Source organism: Nelumbo nucifera, chromosome 2 (genome assembly GCF_055504915.1).
Source record: "Nelumbo nucifera cultivar China Antique chromosome 2, China Antique-T2T, whole genome shotgun sequence".
Taxonomy (NCBI): Eukaryota; Viridiplantae; Streptophyta; class Magnoliopsida; order Proteales; family Nelumbonaceae; genus Nelumbo; species Nelumbo nucifera.
This window is the reverse complement of record NC_142650.1, coordinates 33,697,931-33,723,241: the sequence shown is the minus strand read 5'-3', so window position 1 is coordinate 33,723,241 and position 25,311 is coordinate 33,697,931. Positions and strand designations below refer to the sequence as shown.

General features: G+C 38.4%; 1 protein-coding gene across 2 annotated transcripts in view; it reads left to right on the top strand.

The window, feature by feature from the left end:
- The first annotated feature begins 2,287 nt into the window (after window positions 1-2,287).
- The window catches only part of LOC104603249 (exosome complex component RRP41 homolog), a 50,813-nt gene continuing 27,789 nt past the window's right edge, over window positions 2,288-25,311 (top strand). The window contains exons 1-6 of one of the 2 annotated variants that reach the window (XM_010267226.3): window positions 2,288-2,780; window positions 4,001-4,260; window positions 4,353-4,399; window positions 4,589-4,649; window positions 19,149-19,187; window positions 19,273-19,340. In XM_010267226.3, the coding sequence (XP_010265528.1) occupies window positions 4,207-4,260; window positions 4,353-4,399; window positions 4,589-4,649; window positions 19,149-19,187; window positions 19,273-19,340 (269 nt within the window). In that variant the 5' untranslated portion in view covers window positions 2,288-2,780; window positions 4,001-4,206. The remainder of the gene's footprint in view (window positions 2,781-4,000; window positions 4,261-4,352; window positions 4,400-4,588; window positions 4,650-19,148; window positions 19,188-19,272; window positions 19,341-25,311) is intronic. The other variant, XM_088898819.1, reaches the window with a different exon arrangement.

Sequence of the window (25,311 nt, the reverse complement as noted above, 5' to 3'; positions counted from 1 at the left end):
TTGCAGATTCTCGCCCAAGGCTCTATTGTATCGTGGGAACGAGTTTGCCTGTAACCCAACAACAAATTCAGTGATATTGAGTGGGGGCAAATAACGTTCTAAAGACAGTGTCTTCAGATGCGTCTCAAAGCTTCTCCTCCAACGTTACAATGAACCCCTTTCCCCAACACTTTTTCTCTCTCTCTCTCTCTTCCCCCCTTTGTCGATCTCTCTCTCACCCCCACTTCTCTGTTTCACGCCACTTTCGGCTATCTTTGCCCTCTATCTCGCTGCCACTGTAATTCAATTGAGCCACAAAGCCTAGCTTGAGCTCATACCCTCTCTGTCTTTGTTTGGAGTAACAAAACTTCTCCTTACACCTATCAAAGTTATGGTTGGTGCCTTTTCTTTTCTTCTTGTTCTTTTGTTAAGTCGTTAATCTAGAGTCCTGTTTTCTTTGTGGGGAAGGGGAAGTGAGGAAGTTCTCTCTCCACCTTTTGAGGTAATGAATGCTGAAAGTTGGGGAGAACGCCCCCAATGTGTGCAGGAGGTTCGTGCGTAACCAGATTAAATGGCTTGGTCATCCAGAAGTCATATGTTCACAAATATCCACTTTCTTCTTGTACTTTAGCTTAACATTGCCAGATTAAATGCCTTAATATGTTCACTGGTTCATGCGTAACCAGATTAAATTTTGCCAGTGCAAGTTTAAATAAAATTTTGCTCTCTTGGGATGAACAATATTTGAAATATTAACTAGTTTAGTGGCATGTTTAGCTTTTTGTTTTATGTTCTTATTTAAGTTGTAGAGTGGTTAAATATTCTCAATCAAATGATCAATTTCTGTTGAAGTCTAGGAATGTTTCTACAAGTAGAGCTTGTTGGCTATAAAACATCAATACGTACGTAGGGACGCCATATATGTTGATTGATGTGAATTGTTTTGGTAAATATGCATAACATGGTTTGTTGTCAGGATGAAATTTATTTATACAATATTCCTTCTTCAGGATCCACAAGTCGTAACTGGTTATCATGACACGACTTAATTGTGAAACTCGAGGTTCATATTCTCCGCTTCTCATTGGAATTGGTAATGCAGTTAAAAATCATCAGGAATGCACCATGGGATAGATGGGGTTCCGCTACGAGAGAGTAATACATCATTAAAAATCATGCACACCAGGCTGGGCATGATTTTGTGTGTAGTAGCCCTGCCCAATGTGCATGATTTTGTCTCCAACTCATCATGTTCTTCCCACACCATTCAAGATCTAATATGGGCATAGGGCATTATCATTGGTTTCACATACTATTATACAGTTAAAGCTTTCAACTAATTCGGATTTCCCATACCCACCCATTCGTAGTGGCGGGTGAATATGGATTGAGTTATCCATTGGTGCGATCCTATCCACTTGTTTTTGCGATCTTGCATCTCACAACCTTTTCATCCCATCTCATTGCATTTTATGAAACAAACACTAAAAAACTAATTATTTAGAAATATTCTATTTTTTATCCATTTCTCACCAGTCAAGGATGGGATGAGTAGGGATGGGAAAATTTATTTTCCCCATTTCTGCCACTTTGTGTTTGATTGTTGAGACATGGGAAGAAGATAAAGGGTTATTAGATGAAGAAGACATGGGAAGAAGACAACGCATTTGACCTTTGCATAAGAGATCTTGATAAAAAAATACAAAAAAAAAAAAAAGATGAACAAAGCAAACGAAATACATCTATAATGCTGCCTTCGCCGGAGAAGAAGAAGATGCTGACCCGGTTCCTTACCGTTTGGGGATCTTAACTCGATCGGAGGGAGAAAGATAATGAGATTTTCAGGTGAAGAAAATACCAAAAAAATGTTAAAATGGCGATGAAAGTGATGACAGGAGGCCCTACCTTCGTTGGGGATGAAGGTTTCAATGGTCAGAGTTTTAGCCATTGTAGCGGTGGGAGATGGATGTTTTAGTGTACCCTGGATAGATTTCTCTTTCATTGCGCTGTTTTCGTTTCTTAGGGCTTGTCCGTTTTCTCTTAATTGTTATCTCCTAAGAAGAATATTTTAATTGTAAGAGAAAAATGGTTGTTCGTTTCCTCTTATTTCTTAAAATGCAATTATACAACTTTTTGCTTTTTAATGATACTCACAAAAAAGACAAACAAAAATTTTCATATATGGGGTCAAAATGGATATTTGATAATTTTCATAATTCAGAATTCATAACAATCTTCTCAGTATTTAGAGTTCAGAGAAAAGAAAAATTCACCCATATCAATATACCTCCTCATGTAATTATATTTTTAGATGTCAGACTTCAGAACAAACAAACAAACCCCTAGTGATAAGACCCTATGTCTCGGATATTTAAAAAATTACTTCTTGTCATATCCCATTCTTTCGTCCAAAACAAGGCGAATATTCTTATTTTCTCGTCTGATCGCACGAAGCAAACAGACTGTTAGGGTCAATGCGGGTACGTTGAGGGTTAGAGTGGGCTGGCCGGTTGGGTCGAGGGTTCATCGGTCTGTTTAGGCTTCGAAAGTCGGAAATTCGAACTTCCACAGTTTCTCCGCCATTCCTAGTGACAGTGAGGTTAGACGTACAGTTCGAAGGCTTCCCTCCAACTTTTCACCTCCGCCGTTCTTATTGAGGTCAGAAGTTTGGTCTGTTCGAAGGTTTCGGCTCTGACGTCGCTCCGTCACTCCCTCGTCTCAGACATCTTTCCGCCTCTCCGTCGTCTCAGACGTCGTTTGGTGTTTCTCTGTTCATTCTCCTTTTCGGATCAACAGAAGTGGTAATCCAGGGTTCTTAGTTCTGTCTGGTTCAGATTCCTTAATCTATTCTTTCTTAAAATAAAGAACCTCCGACATTATATTGTAGATTGTTTCTACTGGTGATTCCTTATTTTTTTTTCTCTTTTCCACTGGAGGTTCATATACTCGTATTCCACTTTAAAAGGAGATGGACTCGTGTTCGATAACTGATCAAAATAAGCAAAAATTGTCCCTTTTAAAATTTTCCAATTTCTTCTATTTTTCTGAATTTAATTTTTTGCTATTTGCTGTGCTCTGTTTTATTTTTCATTTGCCTATATAAAAAAAGAAATCAGTATCATTTGGTCTGAGCTTTGAGCTGTTCTCTGTAAATATGATGGCAAAGGGATGTATCATCATCCGGATGAAAGAAAGTTGTTCTTTGAGTAATTACTGTAACTTCTTGATTCCTTGCAAAATCTCTAGTGCTAGTCCTATGGAACCTTTAATTGGTTTTACCAATTGTGATGCACTAGGGCCTTCTAGCACTGGAATTTCTGATACTTTTTTTTTTTTAAATTTTCTGATAACCTATTTTGATGTAAATGCAATTTGAATTGAACTTATACATGCATTTTAAATTGTTGATGCATCAAAAGTCAGTCAAAAAACTCAAAACTTGTTGATGCTTTCTTTGTCATCCCCTTATAGGTTCCCACTTGATCATCCTGATGCTCCTCTGCTATTCTACCCACCTAGGTGTATCAAAAAACATCTCTTTTTTGATAGGTGTAAGATGACCCAACCCAACCCACCCATTTGCCACCCCTAATTTGACCGTTGCAGCATGAAACCCTCATCCGACCTTTAGTGGTGTTGCATCACTGCAATCGTTAGAGAACAAGAACACACAATAGAGGGAGGCAAATGAGAACATCCACGTTATCTCCGTTCTTTGCTTTACCATTGGTGATTTACTTTCTTCTTTAGTTTACTGTTGGAAAGGAAGCAAACATAGAGGAAAACACTGGTACATCTCCATTCTCACTCATTCTCATTCAATTATTGTCTTGGTGTTTTGGCAAAATGATTGGTTTGCAGCAAACTTTGTTCATTCTACCATTTCTTGCTTATTCTAGAATTTTATTCTTTTCCAGAGAAAGAGTGAACAAGATCAAATATGCTTGTGGTCAGGGTTTGTTTTTTTTGCCCAAAATATAATCTTTGCTGAATTGATCTTTATCTTATTTTCCACTTTCAGGAAGCCTGTGCTACTGGTTAGGGTTTTCTTGTTGATTTGTGCTCCACTAGTTATTCTGGGTGGTTTGGCATATATGCTGCTCAGTTTCTTCTCTGTTTCACTGCTAAAACATTGAGCAAGTGAGGAAGCCAGTCTGAAAAAAAGGAGTTGAATATTTTTGTAAACAAAAATCCCTCCTGGTTTCTCTCTCTAACACATTTTTGATAATGGAATTTGTAAGCCCTGAAGGGCTTCGCTTAGATGGCCGTCGTCCTATGGAAGTAAGTCTCTCTCTCTCTCTCTCTGTTGTGTAGAAAAATATAGTTTTTCTTGTTTCTCTGTACAAAGTTTAAGAATCAATTTTGCATTGCAGATGAGGCAGATCCGTGCAGAGATTGGTGTTGTGGCCAAGGCAGATGGGTATTTTGTCATTACCCAATTATTTTTTTTTCTTTGGAATATACAGATGAAATCTTTTTTCTTGAATGTATTGTGCATTTAAACTATTAAATATAATTTGAGATGTATATTTTAGATATATATTTTGTTTATTCTTTTATGAGAGGTGAGAAACTAAGTGGGTATGAATAATGCCTGTCTTTGTTGCAGTTCTGCTTCATTTGAGATGGGAAATACTAAAGTTATAGCTGCAGTATATGGCCCTAGAGAGGTACAACTCTTTACTTTTTTCTTTAATTTTCTTTCTAAATGATGCAAGGACCTGTTGAGAATTTATATTATGTTCTCTTGTTTGAATTTTATCAAGATTTTATGAATTATCCATGCCCCACAAATGCAAGGGAAAGAATTTGAAAAATGACATTTAATTATCACATGTTAAGATGTTATTCATATGGTAGAGCATAGAAGAGAAATATTTATAAGTAAAATAACTTAATGAAGTTATCATAATTCTCAATACCATGTGAAGTAGAAAAATGAGTTTTTAATGTTTTGGTTAAGTCATTTCCATGAATTTTAATTGTTTGCAGTTGGTAGTAACCTTCATTGAAACTCAGAAGCAACTTGACTAAGGAATATTACTTTCAGTTTTGTTGAGTTTCACATAGTGAAATTAAGCTTTCCATCTTTGAGACAATCCTATTTGCACTGTTACAGTGCTTGATCCATAAACTACGTTTTAACAGTTTTGAATACATGGAATTCAACATGATATGCTCATTTTAGTATATCTGTTATGTAAAAGAAATGATATGGCTTGTATACCATTTGATGACCAATTAGTTTAGCAAATCTTTATTCATAAAGCTCAATGGACATGAAAATACATTTCAGTAGCTGGTGATTAGGGCAAAAGGAGACCCTTAATCTGATCCATAAGTCTACAAGGTTTTAAGCTAACTATTTCTCAAAGGCATGCATTGAGTGGACTTATACTCACAAACAATGCTCATTTTGTTGTTGTTGTTGTCATGTACTTTAATCAGTAATTAATTAGTAAATAAATGTTTATTTGCTGATAAAAAATGTGCATTTTGTTGTCTGAACTTCAGTTTGTTCACCTGGCTTGTTGCTACATTTTTCTGAATTAACCTTGAAGTTGATGTTGAATATGTATTTTTTTTTCGATAGTAAACACAAATACTTTTTAAGGAGAAAAAAGTGAATACAACAGTTTGAGGCTGATGAGTGGCACTCTAGAAGCTCATATGAGTAGTTAAGATACAAAATTCACCCAATCCATTGTTTCTCAAAACTTTTCTATAAATCTGATCTATTAACATTCACAAATTCTGGATGAACCAGTGCCCAAACAATCAACATCTTTCCTAGTCCTATAGCAGCACAAAGTCTCTTATTTCTCTTCTTCCGGAATCCTTAGCAGGCAAGGGAAAAGCAATGCAACTCCAAAAAATGCTAGCCTTCTTGCTTCCTTGGATCTAAGGCCACTTGGAAAAGATCTCCTTAGGAGACAGGAATGCCTGATTGATGCGAGTAAACCCCAGATATACCATGGTGCTGAAACTGTCTTATACTTAATGAACAGATGAACCATGTCCTCTTCACTGTTCTGACATAAATAATATATGATTGTAATCTTAAGAACCCTCTTTTTTAAATGATCAGCTGTTAGGACTTTTGAACCTTTTTCCATATTCCCCTGTTGAATCTCTAAGTATAACAGTTGTGTGCTTGGCACATGCACAACTGCTAGTATATACAGTGAGATGATGACAACTTTGATGATTATTAATAATCATTAGTCCGTACATATGTATACCTGTATGTTGTTGGTTGGGTAATGTGAATGAACAAATGATCTTGTGGTTGCAAGCATGGTTCTATTTTTGCTGAATTTCATGAAACTTTGCAAAATTTCAATTTTAGTTTAATTTTGGAGTTGCATTGAAATTTTGGTAACTTCAGCCAAACATTTTCGGAAAAAAATAATTAAATAGATTGAAAATGTATTTATTTTAAATACCATTTTCAGTATTTTATAAGATACTGCTTAACTCAACTGAACTTTTTCTTAACCCCAACTATTTGAGTTGGGCTACAATAATCTTGTCCCACTGTTATGCTCTATCAAGAGCCATGTTTTCTGTCAAATTGTAAATCCTTATGTACTTGTTACATTTTTCCACCTCAATACAATTTTCTTTGGGCTTCTCCTTTGCTCTTTTAGAGTCCTCTAGTTGCAGCAAGTCATATGATACAGGCATGGAAGTAGGGAAATAATCCATGAAGAAAGAAACCAGTTTTCCATGTAGTCTGCTACCCTTGGGGAGAAGTTGGATTCTCCGTTAAGAGCTACAATTGGCCTAGGGGGATTTGTTATTGCTTCCTACATTTATCAATATCAATAAATTTATTAAAAACTATGCGTCACTAAATTTTAAGTAATGGATATTATCACTTTTTAATTAGGGAACTCCTAGTTAGTATATTCTTGGTTTTCTTTAAAAAATAACCATGTTATAGTTAAAGTAGTTATTAATGAGAAACATGGATTAGGATACTTAATGGAGGGGAGAGTAATGTGTTGGTTCGGCTGATATGTTGTTATTCTCTTGTCTGGGCTGGGTATTAGAGTCTCTAGTAACTGGGCCTAGTAACTTGTATCTTGTGTTTTATTAGACTGGGTGTCCCATCACTAATCAGGGGCATCCTGGTCCTTTCATGTAAATTATGTATTGCTCTTATATTAGTGAATTGGGCCGGCTGATGAATAGTGCCCATTCGAACACATCAGACTCTCCTCTCTTCTTCCTCTTCTTCTTCTTCTCAGCTCTCTCAACAGGTTCAGTTCGGCAAACATGGTATCAGAGCTCTTGGTCTGGTCGTAGAACACCCTTCTCGCCTGGTTGCAACAGCTGTCTCGCACCTCTCTCTATCTTGGTACTGCAAAGAAACCCTAGGTCTGGTCGTAGAACACAGCAGAACCTATACCTAGGATTTCCCTTGGTTGTAGGGCCCAAGGGGAGTTAGTCCCAGTAGCTGATGCCCTAAGAGATACATAGAGCAAGGTGTAGCCATTCGGCTAAGTGAGATCTGTGTAAAACAGATCTAGAAGAGAGGACTGATTTCAGCAGTCCTAGAGCAGCTCGTGGGTGAAGGTTAACCTGTGATAGCAGTGATTGGTGTGGTAGAAGCCACAACAGCTAGGTCAGGGTTGCGGCAACAGTGGCCAAACGCAGCAGAGTTTTTTTTTTTTGGCTCGGCACTTCAATTGTTAGTGGCAGCTTGCGACAGCAGTGAGTGGAGCAGTACAGCAGAGTGGGGAGGGTATTACAGCCCTAAAACAGATCCTCAGGTCTGAGATTACAGTGCTGCAAGGTCCGGAAGTCTGAAGAGGTTTCACATAACTTGTGTGACAATTTTGGTACTCTTGCAAGTCGGAGAAGATGTTTTCCATATCTGGGGAAGTTTCTTCTAGAGATATTAGGACTAGTGGGAGGTCTCATAATCTGGAGAACCCTAATTTGCACAGCCTACCCATAACAAGTGTGTTACTTGATGAATACAACTTTAGGGAATGGTCTGTTTCGGCTATTCTCTTTATCACATCCCGGGATCTTACAGGCTATTTGGACGGGCAGAAGAAAGAACCCGAAATAGGGAGTGCTGAATATGCTGTTTGGAGAAGAGAGAATGCTATAGTCATGTCCTGGCTGCTTGCTTCAATGACTCCCAGGGTAGCTAGGACGGTTCAACAATTCTCCACAGCTGCCAAGATATGGGAGAAGGTGTCTAAGACCTATGGGTAGAAAAAGAATAATGCCCGAATCTATAGACTGAATCAAGATATTGCTGCCCTGAAGCAGGGAGACATGAGTGTTGCTACATACTTTGCTACATTAGAAGGATTATGGGAAGAGTTGGATCACCACTCACCAGAGATAAGGAGAAACACGACAAACAAGTTGAAGAGGGTAGAGCATTCAAATTTTTGGTTGGCCTAGATCCGGTATATGAGAACATAAGGTCCCAAATTCTGGGAAGAGATGAGATGCCTGATCTACATCATGTCTACTATCTTGTGAGAAATGAAGAGGTGAGAAGGAAGGAGATGCAAGTTTATGCCCAAACTAAACCAATAGAGTAGTCTATAGAACATTCAACTCTCATTTCTACAAGCCAAAGGGGGAACAAGTTCTCTGACAAGAGACACCTGAAGTGTACTCACTGTGGGGGAGAAAAACATGTGAAAAAGAACCGTTGGGCTCTCTACCCTCATTTGAAACTAGCAGCATTGAGGAAAGAGAAGAAGCACCAGAAGGGCCATTCGGCAAGTGGGAACCTAGCAGCAAGTCACAGTGATGGAGGTTCCAAACACTCATCCACAGTTGCTTCCTCTTTTTCGGGACAGACTACCAGTTCCCAAGGACATGGGCCTATGGATTTCACAGCTGATGAGGTAGAGGTATTTAGTCGGGCATTGGCCCGCCTAAGGACAAATTCTCTTGCTTCCACTTCCCTTGCCAGATCAGGTATTGTTTCAGCCTTTAGTGCAACTAGTTCCATTGATCTAGCCTCCTGGATTATTGATTCCGGTGCAACTGACCACATGACTCACATGTCTTCCTTATTCTCTTCCTATCATTTAATGTTTGGTCAAGACAAGATGAAGGTTGCTGATGGTTCCCTCTCTACCATATCTGGGAAAGGAGTGGTTGACCTAAGCAAGGACATCTCCCTCAAATCTGTCTTACATGTTCCAATCTCTCTTCAAATCTTTTATCTGTTTCAAAACTTACCAAGAACTTGAATTGTAGCATAACCTTTTTTCCTACCCATTGTGTTTTTCAGGACAGTTTGACGAAGAGAACGATTGAGAGCGGTCGTGAGCGAGGATGCAGACATCAGTTCAGTCCTTCAAACATCTACTACTAGTGGTCAATCTAATGTAGAGTCATTATCTAAGTTGCACCTGTGGCATTCTAGACTAGGTCATTTACAGTTCTCGTCATTGGAAATGTTGTTTCCGGAATTGTTTCAAGGTGTGTCAAGTCAAAAGTTAGTCTGTGAAGTCTGTCAATTATCAAAACAGTGTAGAAATGTGTACTCAACTTCTAGTAATGAAATTCAAGCACCTTTTGACTTAGTGCATTCTGATGTTTGGGGTCCTCCCATTGTTTCTGTGGATGGCTATCGATACTTTATCAGTTTTATTGACCATTATTCTCGATGCACATGGATCTACTTATTAAAGATTCTACACAATTTGGCAAGAAAATCAAGCAATTCAGGTTAGATAATGCTGCTGAATATTTCAAAAGATTCTTAAACTTGTTTATGGAGGATGCGGGAATGATTCACCAGTCATCTTGTGCTAGTACCCCCCCAACAGAATGGGGTTGCTGAGCGCAAGAATAGACACTTATTGGATACTACACGAGCTTTATTATTTCAACACAAGGTTCCAAAAGGCTATTGGTCTCAGGCAATCCTCACTGCATCATATCTGATAAACCGAATGCCATCTAAGGTCTTGGGAATGAAGACTCCATTTTTGGTTCTTTGCCCTCATCTCCCTGTTTTTTCTCTTCCACCGAGGGTCTTTGGGTGTGTATGTTTCATACATGTCAAGGATCCAAAGAAGACAAAACTGGATCCTCGAGCTACAAAGGGAATCTTCTTGGGTTATTCTCCTACTCAGAAGGGATACAAGTGTTACGATCCAGTCACCAAGAAAAGATATGTCACAAAAGATGTGGTGTTCTTTGAGTCTCAATCCTACTTTCAATTTTCCTCGGATCCTCTTCAGGGGGAGACTACTAGGATGGAAGAGGACCCTCCGGTTGATTCTTCTATTCCCCATTTCTTTGTGCCCCTCTCTGCCTCGGATCTTCCATCTTCTCCTCTTGATCCTCCTAGTTGTGGTATCCCAGTTGAATCTAGTGGGGCTCCCATTGGCCTAGTTACTACTAGTGATATGGAAAATGCTACTAAAGGCTCCAACAGGCAGCAGAAAGATATCAGAGTTACCTACAATAGAAGGGAGAAGAGCCCTCCAACTCATGGCAGCAACCAATTGGACTCGGATCAACCTGCCTCAGTAACTCAAGGTAGTCCTATCAATTCCTTTGACTTGGATCTTCCAATTGCACTTCGTAAATCTACTCGTTCTTGTACTATCAGATACCCTATTGCGGATTTTGTGTCTTACTCACACTTGTCCCCTACTTATTGTTCTTTTGTGTCTGCTCTCTCTTCTGTGCATGTTCCTACTAGGTACTCAGAGGCTGTGTCTGACCCAAGGTGGAAAGAGGTTATGAATGAAGAAATGAAGGCCTTGATGAAAGTAGGGACTTGGGAACTAGTAGATCTACCAGAAGGGAAAGGTACTGTTGGATGCAAGTGGGTGTTCACCGTGAAGCATAGGGAGGACGGGTCCATTGAAAGATACAAGGCTAGACTCGTGGCAAAGGGGTTTACTCAAAATGAAGGAGTTGACTACAAAGAAACATTTGCTCCCGTAGCAAAACTCAACACTATCAGAGTCCTACTCTCATTAGCTGCAAACTTCTCGTGGGAGCTTCATCAGCTGGATGTGAAGAATGCCTTTTTAAATGGTGATCTACATGAGGAGGTATTCATGGATCCTCCACCAGGTTATGAATTTGGCAGAAAAGTTTGTAGACTGAGAAAGGCACTATATGGCCTTAAACAGTCCCCTCGTGCCTAGTTTGAGAAGCTATGTGGAGCCATGAAGAAAGGTGGTTATACTCAAAGCGGGGCAGATCATACTCTATTTATAAAGAAGTGGAATGGGAAACTTACTGCTTTTATCGTCTATGTAGATGATATGGTAATTATTGGAGATGATAAGGAGGATATCAATAGACTGAAGGAGGTCCTAGCTGTTGAATTTGAAATCAAAGACCTGGGTCAACTGAGGTACTTCCTAGGGATTGAAGTTGCTAGATCCAAAGAGGGCATCTATATATGTCAACAGAAATACATCCTTGACCTTCTACAAGAGACAGGCATGTTGGGGTGCAGGCCAACAGATACTCCAATAGAACCGAATCATGGTCTACAGAGACAGTGGGAGAGGACTACCTTGATAAGGAGAGATACCAGAAGTTAGTGGGGAAGTTAATTTACTTGTCCCTCACTCGTCCCGACATTGCTTATGCCGTTCATGTTGTCAGCCAGTTTATGCACAATCCCAAAATTCCTCACATGAAGGCTGTAGAAAGAATTCTCAGATATTTGAAGTCTTGCCCTGGGAAAGGGATTCTGTTAAGAAAAAACAATAGAATTGAAGTTGAAGGATATACTGATGCAGATTGGGTTGGTTCTGTGGGTGACAGAAAGTCGACTTCAGGTTACTGCACTTTTGTTGGGGGAAATCTAGTTACATGGAGAAGTAAAAAACAAAATGTTGTTGCAAGGTCTAGTGCAGAGGCAGAATATCGGGCTATGGCTCATGGTGTTGCGGAACTGTTGTGGCTTAAAATTCTTCTTGGTGAACTGGGAGTGAAGACTGAGTGTCCTCTCAAGTTGTACTGCGACAACAAGGCTGCTATCAACATTGCAAATAACCCAGTGCAACATGATAAAACAAAACATATTTGAGATAGACCGCCATTTTGTTAGAGAAAGAATAGTTACAGGAGAACTCTGCATTCCTTATACTCCCTCAGAGATGCAAATTGCAGATGTTTTAATTAAAGGGCTAACCACAGTGAAATTTTTGGACTTACTGGGCAAGCTAAACATGATTGACATCCATGCTTAGCTTGAGGGGGAGTGTTGGTTCGGCTGATATGTTGTTATTCTCTTGTCTGGGCTGGGTATTAGAGTCTCTAGTTAATGGGCCTTAGTAACTGGGCCTAATTGTATCTTGTGTTTTATTAGACTGGGTGTCCCATCACTAATCAGGGGCATCCTGGTCCTTTCATTGTAAATTATGTATTGCTCTTATATTAGTGAACTGGGCCACTAATCAGGGGCATCCTGGTCCTTTCATTGTAAATTATGTATTGCTCTTATATTAGTGAACTGGGCCGGCTGATGAATAGTGCCCATTCGAACACATCAGACTCTCCTCTCTTCTTCTTCCTCTTTTTCTTATCAGCTCTCTCAACAGGTTCAGTTCGGCAAACATAATGCAAGAGACAGATAGACAAAATTGGATTTTTCTAAAAATTGTTTGTATTTTTGTATTCTGGTATTTTGCTTTATTGCCTGTGGGGTCTGACATAAGAGTTTCATTTTTCTAGTCATTGTCGAGTTGTGTTTAAATTTCAGTCATTGTTAACTCTTAACTGCTTAAATAGCTTAGTTTTCTGTGTATATACTTTGTGAACAATCACAAGCTTTTTATGAAAATAGTTCATCCAGGTATGTTGGATGTACTCTTTGCAAATCTAATGGTGAGAGTTGTTTCCACTACTAGTCTCCTGTTCTTTTACTACAAATACTGGGAATGGTTGTTTTTTTTATTTGGTGTAGGTGGAATTTTCCAATAGAGGTTAGTTGCCTGTTTGATCTGTCTACTTTTGTTTGGTTTAAGAAAAGAGGAAAAGTTATGTGGAGATGTATAAGAGCAGCTTCGATATGGACAATATGGGCAAGGAATTTTTTAGAGAAAGAGAAAAGCAAGAAAGTGATAAAAGATTGTGTGATGACCATAGTTCATAATTTCAATATCGATGAAGATTTTGTCATGTAAAGTTGGAGGAATTTCAGAGATATTTTGCTAATTTTGCTAAGATATTTTGAAAATCTAAAAAAATAGGAATGTTTTCTAGAAACATATAATTAATTAATAAACCTTCAAGAGATCATTAGAAGAAATGTAATTGCACATTTAGGGCTCAAAAAACCATAGCAAAGAATTGTAGAAATCAAATAGGAAAAAAATTAAGAGACTGTAATAGGTATCATTCTCTTTAACTCCCTTTTGGTCTTTAGCCATCTTCTCTTCTTTAGATATGTCAATTACTTGCCATTTTAACTTTTGTCTTTATTATTACTGTTGAAAAACAGTTCACTTGATGTATGGAACTGTTTGAGATTAGATGCAAAACAGCAAAACAGCAAACAAGAGAGGAAGAGAAGAGAGAGAGCTGCTTCAATGAGTGTTAGAGAGTGAGAGGTTCGAACATTCCTCACTCTAACACTCTAAACATTTTATTAAGGTGTTAATCTTTGATAAATTACAGAGAGGCCCTTGAGTGGGCAGAAAAATACAAAAGAACAGAACATTACAGAGTATGGGCCCAAAATAAGGCCCATAACGAAGAGAAACATAACATAACATGAAATGACAGTCTATGGGCCATTCGGCCCATCTCCTCTACAATTACTATATGTTTTGATTAGATTGAGAATACTTTTTGTAGTTGTGTGCATTTTTCTTTTTCTTTAGAATTATGGTGACTTAGAGTAAGTTAATCATATCAAAGTAGTAAGCCAATTATCCAATTTCCAATTCTTTGATGGTTCTTTTAGGAACAGATTTTTGAAAAGCTATGATGATTTTAATGAAAGTTTTTACAGAATTTCATTCTTTTGCTGGGGTTTTCTAAAAGAAGACATTATGAAAATTTTCACAGAATTTCATTCTTCTTCTGCAATCTGTACATGGGCTGTCCAGCTTTTCTCCTTTTTGCAACCTGGACCTTTTGTTGGCTCATTTTTGTATATTCCCATTGTACAGGATCTCATTGTACATGGGCTGTAATTTATGTTATTCCTCATACTTTAATACAATTCAATACTTTACTTGTTTCAAAAAAAAAGTTTCATTCTTCTGCTGCACTTCAAAGAAGCCTAAATTCTACTTTCATCACCCTAATCCATAATAAAAAGGTGCTGAAGAGCTTAGGAATTTTAGGCCGGTTAGCCTCATTGGGAGCATTTACAAAATTTTATCAAAAGTATTGGCCAAAAGGTTGAAACCAGTGATAGGGAGTGTTATGTCAGATTTTCTAGGGGCTGTTGTTGGAAGGAAGACAGTTACCAGATGGGATTCTAGTAGCAAATGAACTACTCCAGGCTGAGGAGTGAAAAAGCTGGTTTGCTATGCAAAATGGACTTTGAAAAAGCTTATTACCATGCAAATTTGGACTTTTTCAACTATGTTTTATGGAAGATGAATTTTAGTTCCAGGTGGAGGAATTGGATGAAGGTGTGTGTAACTACCGTCTCCTTCTCTGTGTTCGTTAATGGTGTCGCTTCTGGTCATTTTAAGAGTTCAAAGAGTCTAAGACAAGGTGACCCCTTGTCCTCCCTTTTTTTTTATGTGTGATGGAGGCTTTGGGTATAATGGTTTTGAGAGCAGTTTTGGGAGGTTTTTTTAGAAGGTGGGAGAGGAAAGAGTAGAAATTCCCCTCCTACAATTTGCAGATGACTCGATGTTCCTTTTTAATGCATCTCACAATCAGTTAGATTATTTGATGGCAACCCTGTGGTGGTTTGAAGTGGTCTCAGGTTACATCTAAATGTTCGTATAAGTGAACTGGTGGCAGTGGGGGGAGATTCAGGAGCTGCGACAATGGGCAGATTATTGGGGTTTCAAGGTGGGAAAATTACCAATCAAGTATTTGGGAATGCCTTTAGGGGCCAAATGCAATGCAAAATCCATTTGGGAACCAATGGCAGAAAGGGCAGAGAAAAGATTAGCTGGCTGGAAGGCAAAATACCTATCTAAAGGAGGCAAACTCACTTTGATTAAGAGTGTGTTGTCTTCTCTTCCTGTTTAGGTAATGTCCTTGTACCCAATTCCAGCAGGTATGGTATTCTTAATTGAAAAGAGGATGAAGCGTTCTTATGGAAAGGTTGGAAGCACACTAAAAAGACTCATTTGGTAAAAGTGGGGAAAGGTTTGTAAGCTTAAGAAAAATGGAGGGTTGGGTATAAGAAAGCTAAGAGAATTGAATATTGGTCTTCTAGGCAAATGGTTTTGGAGGTTTGGGCAACAAGGGAGTTGATGAGAATGAAAATTATCATATCTTTATCCCTTAATATTCAGTCTTTTATACTTGTTTAGTGCCTAATTGGATTCACTATTCTTATATTTCGATTTAGGGCACGAAAGGAGGCGTTAGGTGAAAAACAAGGCTAATTGGGTAATTTTGCACAGTTTCGGCGCCGCGTGGTAATTTGGGCATAACTCTCCCATCCGGACTCCGGCTGAGATGATTCAAGATGCATTGGAAAGATAAGGAAAAGCTCTACAACTTTCATGTTTTGAGCTTTGATAGATTTGGACTGCATCGAGGTCAAAATCGGGCCCGAAGTCTCTGCAAATTCGTAGAGAAGCCCTAGTTCGCTGGAGAAGCCCAAACCAATTCAGCATGCAGTAGTAGGGCCCACTCATCATTCCTAATAGAATTCGGCTAAGAGTCTTAATCAGATCCGATTTTTATTGTAATCTTAAAGAAAGAAAAGAGTTAGAGTCCAACTTAGTTAAGAGTTTCTATTTAGAGATAAAGATAAGATTAGATCTGAATTAGGAAATAGGACTTTCTATTTTTGAGAAAGAGAACTCCTAAGAGGAGCTGAAAACTGCTCCCTTCTAAGGCTATATAAAGGGGGACGGACTAGCACCCAAGGATCATCAAATCTTGGAAACAAGAATTCAGCAAGAAGGGAGAAAAGAAGCAGAATACGCCCCCCTCATCCGGAAGCTGCGATTTCTACATGAAGTGTGTGTAAGCTTTTGATTTCTGGTTGAAAGGTTAGGGAAGTTTGATTCTTAAACATTGTGAGATCTAATTGATTTTTATTTCAGTTCATTGTTTATGGGTATTCATATGTTTTCTGCGATTTCCTGTGAGGATTATTTTTATTGATTAAGCAAGAAGGATCCCTTGCTCATTCAATGAGAATAATCCATGGCCGATTGCACCTCCAATTTCGTATATGATTGGTAGGTTTAATCATGGTGGCAACTAACATAAATTGATTGTGGACAAGTTTTCAATTTATGTTAGGAGGATATATGATCTGGTTTAAACGGTCCGAGCTTGTGAGATCGCTGACCAGAATTGGGTCTCTCCTCTCTTAATGCTATTAATAGATTAAATCCTAAGAGCTTGTTTAGGACTGTCTATTAATAAGAGAAGCAATCAAAGAGCTTGTTTTGGTTGCCGAGAAATACGATTTGAGGCTGGCTGTTAGAGCTTGTTAATGGCTGTAACCAATTTATTCATAAACCTATGAATTTAACCTTGCATTGATGATCAATGATAAGAATCAAGGCTGAACTTGTCCCTTCAACCAGAAGCTATCTCCCATCGATTTAATCCTTGCTTTATTTTATTTTATTTTATTTCCTTGCTTTTATAACAACCCCTCTATTTTCTTTTCTCTTGGAAATAAATCCACCCAATCCCTGTGGAGACGACCTTGCTCATCACTATCTACAAAAATATTTAATTTGAGCAGGACATTTATCTTTGGTTGGATTCGACACCCACTAGGAGTAGCCTGTGGAAGAGAGCCATTCAAGCAAAATATAGCATAAGAAATGAGGACTGGGATCCTGGAGAAGCAAATCAATCTTATGGCTCCTTGGTGTGGAAGGGAATTGAAAAAAAGCTACAGTTTTTTAGCAAAGGAGTTAAGTTTGATGTGGAAAGGTAAGCCAAAGTCAAGTTCTGGAAAGATGTGTGGTGTGGCCATCATTGCCTGATGGATGATTTCCCAGAGCTTTTCACAATTGCAGTTGATAAAGATGCCAAAGTAGCCCACTATATGCAGTCCTCAAATGGTGAATGTGTATGGATTCCCCTTTTTAGAAGAGATTTGAATGGTTGGGAGTTAGAACCTTTTGGAGGTCTGTTCCAGAGACTCTACAGCTTGGAAATTGACACCACATGAGAAGATAGAAGACTGGCAGGAAGAAAAATCTGGGCAATTTACTGTAAAATCTTTCTATAACAAATTAACCCAGGAACAGGAGCAGGATTTTCCTATGGGCATAATCTGGTGCAAATATGTCCCCTCAAAGGTGTTTTTTTTTTTTTGTCTGGTCTACCTATATGAATAAGTTCCTGACTAAGGACAACCTGTTAATTAGAGGAATGACGTTTGATTCAGCATAACATGTCCTATGCAATGGGGTGGAAGAGTCTGTCAATATTTGCTATAGCATTGTAATTTCACTTATGTCATTTGGGTGATAGTTTCTAAGATCTTTGCTCTTAAGGGATCCTGTCCAGCATCTATTGAAGGCTTTTTGAAAGGCTGGTGGATCAAAGGTCTGAGTAAGAATGGAAAAGAAATTTTGCAAATGATTCCAGTGTATGGCAGAAAGGAACTCAAGGGTTTTTTCAGAACAAAGTTTGTCAAGTTGATATAGTGTGGCAGAAAGTAGTGAGCAATCTGTTCTCTTCGTCAGCATCTCAATTCTGTTTGGATAGATCAAGTTATTACTCTCATTTTTATTTTGAAAATCTTTTTGTAAACACAAAAAGGATAGTGGTCTGATTTTCTTTTTGTTTTCTCTCTATTGTACATCCTCTGGTTGTACAGAGTTTTTTTATTTTCTAATGAAATCATACTTCATCTCTTCTCAAAAGTATTTCAAATATGCTGCTTTGATGAAGTTTTTTTGGTTATGTGCTATGATCCTATTATATAGTCCAAGTGTGTTCCAGAAACTTTAGTAAACTGACAAAGAATAATGGATTCAAATAGTAAAAGTTGGATTTTTTTTGAATTTTTATGTATTTTTTTATTTTTAGATGATAGGGCATTTTTGTCATTTTGTATGTTGTCATAGTTCAGTTATATTTAAAATTCCAAACTCATTGGTTAAGCACTTGATTAGTTATTTAGTTTTCTTTGTATTAGAGTATGGGAGGCAAAATCATAATTTTGGGTTTTCCTAATATAGGAAGGATTTTGTCTGATCATGTATTTTCTTTCCCTTCTTTCTCATCATCTTCTCCCTGGTTCTGGAAACAGTATTACAACTATCAACAGCCTATAAATTTTTCCTCTAGGAAGTACATTCTACATCCTTGAAAGGACTGAAGTTGATCCATATTACATTTTTCTTTAGTTTCCATTAGAAGCTGAAAATTTTCCAAAAGCCCCCAATAGATTGTTATCGCTTTTGATCTTACTAAATTTATTGTCAAAATTCCATTTAAAGCGCTAGTTTCTGGAATTTGGGCATTTTCCTTATAAGGGATATTTTTATTCATTTTTGACAAATGTCCCCAATGTTTATAACCGGGGAAATTCTTTTCTTATGCTTAATTTTCAAATTTTTGCAGTCCTTGATAATTTAGCTTAGAACATTTCTAACTCTCACAGTTCCCTGTATATTTTTCTTAAAATCATCCTAAACCCTATGCTAACCAATCAATACATTCTTAGAATGATGCTTGGGTTATACTCAATCCTACATAAGAATTATAGAGAAATATTATGAAGGTTGGATTATAGATCACTTTAGGTACAGGAAGAGAGTCAATTAAGAACTAAGGTATGTGAATGAAAAGTATACGGGGGTATTTTAGGAACAAGTCATCTAATAAATTGACAAATAGGTCAAAATTGGAATTAATGACTGGCTACTTTTATAGAATGAGCTATATATATGTATTTGTTGGGGGGAGAGATGGAGGGGACATAGACTACAGTCTCTTTCTTTTCCTACCAAGGAAACATTGTATCATATCTATTTATTAAAAAATTGTATCATATTAAATCAAACATCTATTCTGTTCATCAGGTTCCAAACAGGAGCCAACAAATTAGTGACCAAGCACTGGTAATATTTTCCCCCCTGCCTTTTATCATTTCATTTATTCAGTATTCATGCCTTGGAATTTCTTAGGCATGCTGATTTTGTACAGGTTCGCTGTGAATATAGCATGGCTAACTTTAGCACTGGAGATCGTATGAGGAAACCAAAGGGTGACAGGTCAATCCCTCTCTCTCTGTATAGTAAGAGTATTCAATATGTTTTCCATTCCCTGTTAGAAGAATATTTTCTTGTATGTTCCAATAACTCTTTTAATTGACAGCGTTTCTGGAGGTCAAGATTTTTGTTTTTGATCAGTAAAAGAGAGCTTTATTTAAAATAGGTTTAAAATAAGGTTTTACAACATGTAGATGGGAATATTATTCCCAATTTAGTACAATAGTACATATTTCTGTCCCACTTTATAGCGCAGTCGAAAACAATTGTTGCCTCAGTGCCCCTTGTTTGGCAAGATAGTCAGCTAGCCCATTTGCACTCCTTTTGACCCATTTGAATTCAGTCTCTACCTCCTTTGCTATTTTTTCCACTTCCCTAATCACTTGTTTAAAGGTCCACTGAGTAAGTCTATTGTTTGTAGCCCAAGAGATGACCACTTTTGAGTCCCACTCCACCTCAATCTGCCTAAGTCTTAGCTGCTTAGCTAGCTTCATCCCTTGTAGCAGTGCCAATAACTCAGCTTTTAGTGAATCGCTAGTGCTAATCGGTCTTGATAACAAAGCCAATATCCTCCTTTGAGAATTTTTGATTGCTCCTCCTATACCTGATAGTCCTGGATTTCCAAGGGAGCTCCCATCAAAATTCAGTTTAATCCTGTTGCCTTCTGGAGGTTTCTACTCCATCCTTACTTTCTCTTTCACTCTTGAAGATTGTGCTACTTCTGTCCAGGTTCTTAGAATGCCTATGACTGAGAAATCTTGGAAGCTATGCAAGGATTTTGCCCAATGAGCTACTTCTGTCCAGGTTCTTAGAATGCCTATGCAAGGATTACCATCCCTCTTTTCTTTGGTTGGCTCAGGAAATCACGGTTGAAAAGGCCTGCCACATCTTGAGGGGGAACCCACTTGCAACCAAAGAGGATACAAAAGAACTCTCAAATGTGATGCGCAAAAGAACAAGATATTAATAAATGTGAAAGGGTCTCACCACTTTCCTTACAAAGGGAGCACATGTGAGGAGAAAGGCAAGCAAAAGGCCTTCTTCTCTGCAGCATATCACAAGTATTTACCTTGCCAAGGAAAATTTCCCAACAAAAAGCTTGAATTTTTGGGAGGATAGGCTTACTCCAAACTTCTTTCACAGGGAACTCCCCAACTGATATGCTATGCGAGGCAAGAACACTGAAGAAAGAAGAGCAAGTAAAGAGACCATTTGAAGAGCCTACCCATATTCTGGAATCTTCCAAGGATGGGTCCAAGTGAACTTGTCCTAGTAGATCCAACAAATGAACTAAGGACTCACATTCATTTTCCCTAAGGCCCCTTTTGAGACCCAGATTCCAATTAACCCCATTTAGACTAGGTGTTCCCAAATTAGAAACAGTTCCCCCTTAAAGTTTGACAGAGTATAGAGATTAGGAAAATGATCTTTAAGTGGGATTTCTCCTACCCAAAGATCTTCCTAGAAATGAACTTTGTTGCCCTGTCCCACATCAAATTGAATGGAGTTGAGGAAGGTAGAGTAGATTTCATGAATTTCTTTCCAAGGAGAAGTTGTTGAAACATGAGTGAAAGCTAGTTTAACTTGTATAGACTAGAGGGTCTTACCCACCCGTCAAATACATTTATATTAGGAAGGCACGTAGACCAAGCTAGTTTAGCCTCATGCTTGTATTGTGTGTTTCATGATGAAAACCATATATAAGCAAGTTCAATGAAGAAAAGGAGAGATCTATTCTTCCCTTGCAATTTCTTGTCCCTCTCTTCTCCTCTCTTCTTGAATCTTCAAGAGGTAGGGTTCCCTCGAAGTAACCCCTAAAGTGGCCAAGTTTTCACCAAATTGGTATTAGAGCCAGTTTTAGATAGCAGTGACTAGATTGGCTTCAATGGAGGATAGGGTCGATAAGATTGAAGTGGAGTTGCATAAGGTGTTTGGAAGTATACGAGAGAGGGAGATTAAGGACGGTTTGCTTGCAATGTTGTCACAAAAAACAAAAGAGCAAAAAGGTGAAGGTTCGAGCCAAGGTAGTGCTAGAAGGACATGTGGAAATTTCTTCAGATTGACCAAACTTGATTTTTCAATCAAGTTGGCCATCAGAGGATCCGATCTCATGGATCTTTTAAGTGGAGCGATTCTTTGAATACATTGAATACAATGAGATACTTGGTCATTAGAGGGTGTCAGTAGCTTCGGTTCACATGAAAGGAGAGGTGATCTTGTGGTATCAATAGTAAAGGAGAACTCATTCTCACTTGACTTGGCCAGATTTCACAAAAGGATTGTGCGCTTGATTTGGCCCTTTTAGTTGCAAAGACTTTGATGCATCTCTTTTAGAACGGTGGTAAACTGGGTTAATTTGAGAACATCAGAACGAATTTGAGAGATTAGCCTCTCGAGGGAAGGTGCAAGTGAAGGCTCTTTAGCTAGCAATGGTGATAGCGATGGCTAGTCTAGCTCGACTACATGAAGATCTCCTCAGTTGATTGTGGTGGACGTGGATCCACACACACTAGGAGCCTATTTTGAAAACACTATTGACTCGATCTGATATGGTGGGTCACCAACCTAACTTCTAGAACCAAAATTTTCTTCTCAAAAAGCTTAACCGGTTGGAGATGTTGGCCTAATGATAATGCAGGTTCTGTTTCAATTGTGATGGGTTCTCCCCTGGTCATAAATGTAAGAAGCATAAACTATTCTTATTGGAAATTGAGGATGATGTCGAGGAAGTGACTCCAAAGAGTGCCATGAGTTGGAGAGACAAGAGGAGATGCCAAAGATCTCCTTATAGGTCTACACTGGTATGCCCACCCTTCAAACAATGAGGATCAAGTTATGATAAAAAATCACTCATTTTCTATTTTTGTAGATAGTGGGAGTACTTTAAATTTCATTACCAAGTTGATGGCTCAACAACTGGAGTTGAAGGTTTAATTGGTGGACCCATTTCTAGTCTATGTGGTAAATGGTAGTCAAATGACTTAGATCACTTGTGAGGGCCTTTGTCTTGATGTTGACTTAATGATCTAAGGAAATTGACTCTAGGTGGACCCTTACCCTTTGGGCTTTAGGAGAGTTGGTATCACACTTGGGGTCCAATGGCTTCGCAATCTAGGCCCGGTTACTTGTGATTGGGCCAATTTGAGCATGCAAGTCACCGTGGAGGGTTGCATGTGCTATCTTAAGGGGCTCGGTCTATTTGGGCCTAGATACGACCTAAGCAAATTGGTCTTAAAATGCTGCTATCATATAGACCCTCTGGTTTTGATGTACATGGGCCCAGACCTAGAAGAGCTAGAATTACTTAGCCAAATCATTGAGATTCCAAATCCGAAGTGAAGTTGGGCCTACAACAAACTTCTTAAGGCTACTAGGGCATTTTCAATGTGCACAATGGTCTTCCTCCACTTGTACTTGGGGCCCCACCTGCCAACATTTGGCCCTATAGATATCCTCATTCCCAGAAATCTGAAATAGAGAAGATTATTTAAGACTTGCTCTCAAAGGGATGGATTCAGTCCAGTTCCAACCCTTATTCTTCCTTGGTCCTTGAAGGAGGGCAGGAAGATTCTTTTGTTTGTTGGGGAGGAGTGATGTTGGTCGATTGTAGGAGCTTTTGGGGGGCTTTTTTGGGTGTCTGAAGGAAAAAGTTCTTGTTTACATTGTTTGTTCCATGAATTTTAATTGGGTAGGGAGGTTTGCTTTGTATTACTTTGGGAGGTGTTACCTTAGCGCCCGCAAAGTGGTTTGCTAGCTTTTCTTTTTACCTTGTAATAATATTTTCTTTTTATTATAAAAAAACTTCCTTGGTCCTTGTATAAAAGAAAGAAAACACCAAGTGTTTTCTTTCTTTTACAAAGCCATGAACCACGTTATAGTGAAAGACCGGTTCTCAATCCTAATAATTGATGTGCTCTTGGACAAACTCAAGGCTGCCACATTATTTTCCAAGCTTGATCTCAGGCTGGGTTACCACCAAATTTGTGTACATCCTGATGATATCCACAAAACCGCTTTTAGAACACATAATGGCTGTTATGAGTTTTTGGTCATGCCATTTGGGCTGACTAATGCACCAACCACTTTTCAATTAGTGATGAATGAGATATTCAGATCATTCTAAGGCAAGTTATCTTAGTCTTCTTTGACAAATATAGTTTACAGTAAAGGTTGGACTTCACATCTCCTTCATCTCCAAGAAATCTTGGGTATTCTAAGACAACATTAGTTTTTTGCTAAACCATCCAAGTGAATGTTTGGAAGTTAAAGGTCCACTATTGGGACATATTGTGAAAGCTAGTTAGATGGCATCCAACCAAAGCTTAACTCAACTCACAGCCTAAGGGGGTTTTTAGGCCTAAGCCTGACTGGCTATTATTAACAGAAGAAGAGAGGAGAAATAAGGAAGAAGAAAAGGGAGAGAAGGGAGAAGAGAAGAGAAAGGTTTTGGAGTCAACTAACTAGCTGGCGGCACTAGCTTATATTATTATATATAGGTTGACCATAATTAAAAGGGAAAAGACCCTTATGCCCCTGCTTTAGTTAGAGTACATAAACAATGATAAAAAACTACTTTTTAACCAGACTAAACAGACCCTAACTCAGCAGAATACAAACAAAAAAAAATAAAGTAAACTTCCAAGAGTCCCCCTCAAGTTGGGACATAGATGTCAATCATGCCCAACTTGCCATGCAAATTATTATGCTGCACATGATGAAGGCCCTTGGTGAAGATATCTGCAAGTTGTTCATCTGAACTGACATATGGAGTGCACACTTCTCCGCTTACAAGTTTTTCTCTAATAAAATACTTGTCCACTTCAATATGTTTTGTTCTATCATGGAGGACTGGGTTGGCAGCAATATTGATAGCAGCTTTATTGTCACAATAGAGTGACATAGGTTTGTTAACTACAAAACCCAACTCTCCTAACAAGTTTTTTATCCACATGATTTCAACAACTCCATGAGACAGCTCTGTATTCTGCTTCAGCACTGGATATAGCCACTACACTTTGCTTCTTATTTCCCCAGGTGACTAAGTTTCCTCCCACAAAGGTACAATACCCACTGGTAGATTTTCTATCATCAACTGCTCCTGCCCAATCAACATCTGTATACACCTCCACCTTCAAATGCCCATGTTTCTGGAATAGCAAACTAGCTCCTAGGAACTTCTTGAGGTATCTAAGGATCCTTTATGTAGCTTCAAAGTGAGTTGTCTTAGGGTTATGCATGAATTGACTAAGGACACCCACTGCATAGGCAATATTTCAAGCGTGGTCATAGACAAATATAAGAGTCTCCCTACAAGCATGGTTCAAAGTATCGATACGCCTTTGCGTATCGGCAGAGGTGTATTGGTACTTAGATACAAATGGAATTAACTTTTTTTTTCAAATTTTGGTTTTTGGGGAGTTAAAAAAGGTTTTTTTTTTTATTAGAAAAAGGTGGGGTGGACCCAAAAGATATGATACCATACGCCAAATACGGGGTGTATCGTATTGATTTTTTAAACCTTGCCTACAAGTCTCTAGAACTTCTTCACATCTTTCAAAAACTCCCCCTAGCTATCTCCTAGTTGATGGTTGGGTTCAATGGGTGAATCAATTGATTTCACCCCTAACTTGCCTACATCCTCTAGTAGATCTAGTACATATTTCCTTTAGGAAATAAAGATGCCCTTTTGAGAGCGGGTGACTTCAATCCCAAGGAACTAACGTAAGGGGCCTAGATCTTTCACCTTGAATTGAGTGGCTAGGAATTTCTTTATCTTCTGTATTTCAATCTTCCAGTCTCCTGTGACCACTGTCATCAACATACACAATTAAAGCTGCAATTTTTCCTTCACCTTTCTTCACAAACAGAGTATGATTTGACTGGCATTGTTTGAACCCCATCTGCTATACAACTAAGTGAAACTTACTAAACCAGGCCCGAGGTGATTGTTTCAACCCATATAATGATTTTTTTA